Source organism: Primulina tabacum, chromosome 12 (assembly GCF_025594145.1).
Source record: "Primulina tabacum isolate GXHZ01 chromosome 12, ASM2559414v2, whole genome shotgun sequence".
Classification (NCBI taxonomy): domain Eukaryota; kingdom Viridiplantae; phylum Streptophyta; class Magnoliopsida; order Lamiales; family Gesneriaceae; genus Primulina; species Primulina tabacum.
Window position 1 is genome coordinate 21,509,105 of NC_134561.1, and position 8,075 is coordinate 21,517,179.

General features: G+C 33.9%; 1 protein-coding gene across 1 annotated transcript; it reads right to left on the reverse strand.

The window, feature by feature from the left end:
- Positions 1-256: 256 nt before the first annotated feature.
- On the reverse strand, positions 257-2,705 carry LOC142520252 (uncharacterized). Its single transcript, XM_075623256.1, has 3 exons — positions 2,669-2,705; positions 600-2,506; positions 257-367 (listed from the first exon to the last, which is right to left on the reverse strand). Exons 1-3 carry the CDS (start codon positions 2,703-2,705, stop codon positions 257-259), a joined length of 2,055 nt encoding a protein of 684 aa, XP_075479371.1.
- Between the last annotated feature and the right edge of the window lie 5,370 nt (positions 2,706-8,075).

Below are 8,075 nucleotides of genomic sequence, written 5' to 3' on the forward strand. Positions count from 1 at the left end.
AGGAGATACTGGAACTGACTCGGTTCTTACCTGGGGCTCTTCCATTCCGATACCTTGGTGTTCCATTGGCTGCGAGGCAACTCAGATCCCTAGACTATCACTTGCTTGTTGATGCGATTGCTGCAAAGATTAACTCTTGGCATAGACATTCTCTATCATATGCAGGGAAGCTAGAACTTATCAGATCAGTTGTGCAAGGTACAAAATACTTTTGGTTAACAATTTTACCAATACCTATTTGCATCATTAATACCATTCAAACTCCTTGTCGGAAGTTTGTATGGCTGACAAAACATCCACCAATTGCTTGGGATATGATTTGTAAACCAATAGAGGATGGAGCAATGGGGTTGAAAAACTTGAAGGCCTGGAATAAAGCCTTGATCACAAAAACTTTATGGAAGATGCACTTCAAACATGATAGTCTATGGATACATAGGGTCAGGGACGGATCCAGGAATAAAAGTTGAGGGGGGGGGGGGGGGCTTGAAGTCAATATGATAAGTTATATATTATTAAAAAAATTTACATTATATCGTTCAACGAAGTTGTGCCCTACGAGATTTTAAAACATAAAATTCATCAATAATAGAATTTACATCAATATGTTTAGCTAAATCTCGTTCAATATAGAGTGTCAAACAATCGGCAAGAAAGTCATCCTCCATTTTATTGCGAAGTGCCGTCTTCACATGCTTCATTGCTGAAAAAGCCCGCTCAGTAGTGGCAGTAGACACAGGTAATGTCAAAACAAGATGAATCAATCTAGTCAACATAACATAAACACTTGACCGTCCACTCTCGGTCAATTGCTGACACAACTCAACAAGTGTAGAAACCTTTAAATTCTGCATCACATCAAGTTTATAATGTATCAATTCATACTCCAAAGCAACAATTTCTTGATCTGTGAAATCTCCAGGATAAAACTTCTTCGCAAGCTTGCAAATATCATCACTGTTAAATGAGTCAAATGAATTTTTAGGATCTAAAGCTGTACTAAGAGAAAGAAGTTCCACCGATGACTCATTGAACCGAGTATTTAACTCCATCAAAATGAAATCTATTGCTGCATTAAAAACATCAAAGTGGTAATGATGTTCTATTGTAGTTTGCCGACAGGCACGTCCAATCTTATATAGACAATCAAGGTCAGGTACATCAATTTCATTTCTTGAGCAAAAAACTTTAACTTCCTGAAGAAATTCATTCCACCCACATTCTCTGAATTCTTGAAGGCAAGTTTTGGTAGTAGTGACAAATGTGATAGCAGTCAAAATGTCTTGAGATTTTCTTTGAAGAATTTGACAAAGAGTATCTGTTGTTCTCATAATTTTATGCATTAAGTGCAAAATAAACACAAATTCAAAGCTTGTCATGTTTCTATAAATCCCCCGAACTTCAGCCTTAACTCTTCCATTTGGAGAATAATCACTGAGAACATCAAAAACTTTGCAAGTTGCAGTGTACATACCTATCAAGCTTTTTACCGAATCATAGTGAGAACTCCAACGAGTAGCTCTTGCTCGTTGCAAATTACCAATCTGGTTTGCACCACTTCCAGAATCACGTTCTCCAATTGACAACATATACTCAATTTCATTTCTTTGTGCAGTATGTAATTCAGCAATGCGCTTAGTAGAAAAAGTGACAATATTAACAATATTGTCCAAATGAGAAAAGAATTCCCAAATAACACTAACATCCTTAGCTGCAGAAACCAATGTCAATTGTAAACGATGTGCAAAACAGTGGACATAGTATGCATAGGGACAATCTTTGAGAAATAATGCTTGAAGTCCATTCCACGCTCCACGCATATTGCTAGCACCATCATATCCTTGGCCTCTGATTTTCTTAACATGGAGATCATGATGAACAAGAACATTTGATATCTCATTTTTCAAATTCATTGAGGTAGTGTCACTAACACTTTTGATGGCAAAAAATCTTTCTGTCAAAATCCCATGATTGTTCACAAACCTCAATATAATGACCATTTGCTCTCGTTTAGATATATCTCGGGCTTCATCAACAAGAATACAGAAGTATTTATCTCCAACTTCTTCACGAACCATCTGTCGTACTCTATTGGCCATAATATGTAAAATCTCTTTCTGAATTTCTGGAGCGATATATTGGGCATTTTTTGGAGCATTCTCAAGCACAATTTCATCAATTTCTATATTCATTTTTGCAAAATCCTTCACCAATTCAAGAAAATTTCCACGATTAGATGAAGATAGAGATTCATCGTTACCTCTAAAAGCACAACCTTGAAGTGCTAGCCAACGAACAGCTACAATTGAGGTGCTCAAACGCAGACGATTTTTCTCTTTTTCCTCTTTAGATTGTGCATGCATCACTTTATCAATATGTTGTGGGGGCCTCATCAAATTTTCAGCCCTTCTCTCATATATAGTATGAGGTGAAGAAGCTGCAGAACCAATATGGGCAAGAAAAGCACATGTTTTTCCTTGGTTTACCCTTTTCCAATTGTCAAATCCTTCATTGACCAATGCCGAGATATTAGATGAATTAACATCATTCAGGAAAAGAAAACAATAGAAACAATATGCCTTATTTGTTGAAGGCGAATACTCCAACCAATAAAATTTCTGAAACCATTTTTTCTGAAAACGACGATTCTGACTTCCAAATTTTGTACCTGGATACTCCAACATATCTGGTTGATAAGGCCCCATATTTAGATATGAACGTCTTATCTCATCTCGTACATTAACATGATATTCACATATCTGTTTTCTTTTTCCCGGATCTCGTTCAATAAAAGTAGACGAAGACTGATGATCGTCTCTAGGAGAGGAACATGAAGGAATTTTTTGGATATTGGGAAATAGAAGACTTTCACTGGATTGATGTTGCATTGTAAGGACCGTAGGAATTGAAGTATCTTCACTAGCTTGACGATCTCTCTTCTTAAAGAAAGAGGATATCAATGTTTTTCCTTTCTTTGCAGCAGATTGATATTCCATTTTGAAATAGTTCAATTTATAATCCTAAAAAAGAATAAAATAATTATTAAACAAATAAACAAGTAATAGTCAATCAACAACTCAACAACAAACAATCAAGAAACCACAAATCACACACAGAGAAGCTATAAAAAACAAAATAAAAAATGTATAGCCGATTCTTACCTGGATTGTTGCCTTGTCGATGAGCAATTCGATTTCTTCGAGAGTCCGCAATTCTATTCTGTCACTAAAGGGCTTAGGACTTGGGAGAGAAATTTTGTAGAATTGAGGTGGGGTAGATCAGAGGATAAATTTGGTCTCATCCTTGTAAATGGACGGGACTTGATTGGACTAAGACATTGATGTACGACGGTTTTTGAAACAACCGTCGCTATTAACGACGGTTTTTCAAAAAACAGTCGCTAATAGCGCCTGTTATTAGCGACTGTTTTAATAAACCGTCACTAGTAGCGACGGTGTAATTAAAACCGTCGCCGATCCACATCGGCGGCGGTTTAAGTAAAACCGTCGCAAATATTAGCGACGGTTTTTGAAAAAAAATCGTCGCTAAATTATTAAAAAAGTGGGCTGGGCTGCAGCTTAGTACAGCCCTAGAATACATCCGTCTCTGCATAGGGTTAATCAAGTATACAGTGGACCTGGGGGCGTGTGGTATTGGACTTGGAAAAAGGATGAATCGCCGTTGATTATTCAGATTATCAGTATTCGTGATAAGATTGTTCTTGAATGTGGCTCGGTGGATGTTGCGATTACACGCCTTCATAGTTGGTTTGATGGTCATCATGGATTAAACAGAGCGTATGATTTCTTTATGAGGAAAATAGGGAGATGGCCGTGGAAACCTCTTTTGAGGAAAACATGTATACTCCCTAAACATCGATTTATAGTTTGGTTAATAGCATATGGAAAGACTTCTTACTCAGGATAGGCAACCGTATGTGACTAACAAACGTTGTGTGCTTTGCAATCTCGGAGATGAATCTGTCCAGCACTTGTACTTTGGATGCCCTTTTTCGAGTGCTATTTGAAACGCCATCCGTGAGTGGTTGGGAATGAGGAAGATCATGGGATCAACATCGGCAGTCTTGCGGGCGTACAAAACGATCTATCGGGGCAATTCGACATTGGCCAGAATGAGATGCACTGCATTTGCTGCTACGGCGTACCAAGTATGGAGCTTAAGAAACCGAGCACTCTTTGAGAACAGATTTGGGGCAGACGATTAGGAAGATCATGATATACATATTTCATTGTTTTCCGGGTGCTAGTGATGCACTTTATTGTACGGATTTATGACATTAGTTAATGCATTATGCTTGTTGTTGAATTCCAGGTGATGCCCAGTGTAGTTGTACTGTAAACATTTTTTTACCTATTTAATGGAATTCATTTTCATTAAAAAAAAAGTTGAAAAATAGGACAACTAAGCGAGAGTCATTAATCCCCTCTCCCCACACTAAAACTCTGCATTATCCCCTATGGGACCAAACAATGACACATATGACTTAACAAAATGTAAAATAAGATAAAAACTAATCTCAAAGAACGAGAAGACTCCCCTGACTGATAGGTTTGCACGAGATAGAAGATGAATTGACTCTTTCTTACTTCTGTTGCGAAGGAGAATTTCTTAGGCTACCACTATTTCACTTTTTCCAATATACACATCTTGCACGAAAATTTAAGCTATTAAATATGATCAAGTCAATAATAACCAAAAACTAAATGCAAAATGTAAAATTAAATAAACCAGATAAAAAAAAGTAAAATTCTCGGGTTTCTTTCCAAGTAACGCTTGATTTTTAGTCGTCGTCTTGACTATTAAAGTGCTCGTCAAATAACGGCTGATGTCCATAGTAATATCATATAATATTACATATAAGTGTTCATTATTGGCACCTCAAACTTGGAAAAATGTTGAAATTTGATGTTCGTTGCTCCAACTACAATTGTCTTGAATTGATAAGCATGAGATGAAAACATTGGCGTCGGTTTTCTGTGTTGTTACAACTTATGAATATTTATTGATGAAACATCTCAAAGTACTACACCAAAAAAATATTGCAAAAATATAATAAAAACCGATAGATCACGCTGAATGAAATTAAATAAATAGATAAAAAATTTTAACTAAAAAATAGTTACAAAAAGTAAAATTTATCAATTTCGGTCCTAGACAGCGGCTCCAAAAATTTGATTGGCTTTTCTATCAATATAATTTATAACAATTAATTATCACCAAGATGCTCGATATACCACGAGTGTACTCTTTTAATGTACTATAACAAGTATGAGTAATGTCTCACGGAGATTGATATATTACAAATTTATATTCAACTCATTTTTTAAGTTAACTAAAATGATTAGTGAATAATTTAGTAAATTAAAATAAAATTAAATAAAAAGATGAAACAAACACAATATGCAAGAATTTCGTATTTTATAAATATACTATGTCGAGCTATATTTAACTAATTCAACAATATGCAGTAAGAAAATGTTCTTGTGTTATTTAACAATTACAAACACACCAACAAACTGTGAAATCATTTAGCTTTTGATTTTTAGCATATGCCTATTAACCTGTATTCAATATCATATGTGTATGCATGTTGTAAATCAATGGATTATGTTAATCTATCATATTATAGAATATTCTTTCGGTCTCAATTATAACATATGAAATCAATTCGAAGTTGATCATGAGTTCTAGGGGGTAGGATCCATTCAATCCCAACCCAAAAAAAAAGAAAGAAGACAAAATTAGAAAAGTGAAAAACGAGTGTTTTCCCTCTTGATTTCTTCACATCTCGTCCCTTCCCTCACGTTCAAACTCTCTGAAATCTAGGTTTTTGCGCCTTTTAAATTCGCAAAGAGTCCAGCTTTGTGTTCTTCCCTTTGTCAAATATTAACATATATTCTTTTCTTTTTCTGTTGTCCATGTCGTGTTTGGGCGGTAAAAGATTTCTTCCAAGGCGTTCAACACAACAAATTTTATTTTCTTCTTAAAATTGACCTTCTCCAACTCCGACTCCGCCAATTTTCCTATAAAGCGACATATTCATATTGAGTAGTGGCTATAATGCATAAAAGATTAAATAAAGGAGAAAATTGAGTCAACGTGAAATGAAACATGAAAATGGACAGAAATTACGTATTTAGACACGCAAAATCGACACCTATTAGCTACCATAAGTATTCTTATTGTTCAACATTATTTTTATAATTATTTATTTTATATTTAAAATTTTTAAAATATATATATGGAGAAAAAGAAAGTTTGACTTGCACTAATCAATTATTCCATGTTATAAAATGGGATTTGTTCTTATTTTATTATTTATTTTTTTATATATAAAATGTTAACTTTATCTTTTATTTGACTATCAATTTTAATGATAAATTCCTTATTCTTTTTTCAGATGTTTTTTAATATATAAAAACTTTCAGATTTTAATCATGAACTCGTGATATTGTTTTGGTGTTTATGTAGAAAGAGTTCAAAGAAGGCTAAACAAAAAATAAAAATTTAAAAGGCATTTTTGGAACTTAAGACTATTTTTAAAAATCCAGTTACTTGAAGGCCAAATTTCATTATGATAGTTTATGAATGGCCTTTTCAGAAAATCATAATTCAATTATGTTGCTTTATTCTGTCTCGCAAAATTGAATTGATTCAAAAACAGAAAGTTAGAAATGAATAAAATAAAGAAAATTCACACGATTTTAGGTGTTTCACTCGCACAAGAAGAAAAGACTTGAATTTCTGCACAAGGGATTAATGAGCAACTCTAGGCAATTGCCCAGCAGATTTTGCGCTGCCCATTAACCTATATATATTTAGTTATTAATCCCAAAAGGGAAAAAAATCCACCCTTGACACATGTTGTGATCATTTTGACTTATAGAAGTTAATTTGAATAGGTTTAACGATCAACCTGTCTCAATTATATATGTTTCTTTCGTATTTCGGCTGTCCCAAATATATAGTCTACTTTCTATATATAGTTACATTTTTCTTGGATTTATTGATATATCCCTGTTAATTAGGTTTTGGAAAACGTAAAACCATTTTGAATGAATTGAATATGGATAAAATGAAAAGTTTGTATGTATTTTTGTTTTTACAATTATTTTCTTAATTTGTACGAAAAATAAACAATTCTATATATTTGTGACGAATGAAATATATGTCAGTTGAATAATTAATTAAACATACGTTGTTTTCATAGAATCTCTTTCGTTCAAGGTAAAACTATACCAATTTCTCAACTCACCCTTCTTAAACTTTTAAGCATCTAAAATCATAGATGATCAATGCATTGACTTAATAAAAACAACTAAGTGGTAGTTGTTAGGATCAATTTTAGAATTTAGAGGGAGTGAATAATTTTTTTTTTTTATTTTTTTCTAAATTCAAGATAGTATTTGATCAGCCGAACTTAAAAGTTGTTAGGAACATAATTCTTTTGCTCCATCGGCTTGATGCAGTTGAACCACTTTTGAAAGATTTTCAAAGTGTGGAATGATCCGGTTGGATCTATTGAAAAATATATTCGCTTAAATCGAGTAATAAAAAGTCAGACCGGAAGGAGTAAAATGCAGAATAGTAAATAATACAAATATTTTACAGACACTACAAGAAAAATGCCATACGACAACGGTTTTTTAACCGTTGTCGTAGCCATTTTAAAACTGTTGTTAAAGCTAGTGTTGTTAAATGGTCCGCTCAAAGACAACGGTTTTTCACTGTTGTCGTAGCTACAATTTGCGACGGTTTTGCAAACCGTCGCAAATGAGAAACCGTTGTCGTAGCTACAATTTGCGACGGTTTTAATAACCGTCGCAAAAAAAATTGGCGACGAATATCGTATATAAACCGTTGCTAATTAGCGACAAATCTTTAAGTCGTCGCTAAATTTAGCGACAGTTTAGTATTTACAGTCGCTAAATGTTGCGACGGCATTCATGTGCAAAATCGTCTCTAATTAGCGACGGTTTATATATTCCGTCGCTAATGTTTTAGGTAAAATAAAAAAAAACTAAGAATTTAATAAATCTGTGTTTTGAATTGGT

Coding starts and splice junctions, on each gene's coding strand:
- LOC142520252 (XM_075623256.1), bottom strand. CDS start 2,705: ATGGGGCCTTATCAACCAGATATGTTGGAGTATCCAG. Junction 2,507..2,668: donor AGATATGTTGGAGTATCCAG/GTACAAAATTTG, acceptor TGGTCAATGAAG/GATTTGACAATTGGAAAAGG. Junction 368..599: donor ATTTAGCTAAACATATTGAT/GTAAATTCTATT, acceptor GCTTTATTCCAG/GCCTTCAAGTTTTTCAACCC.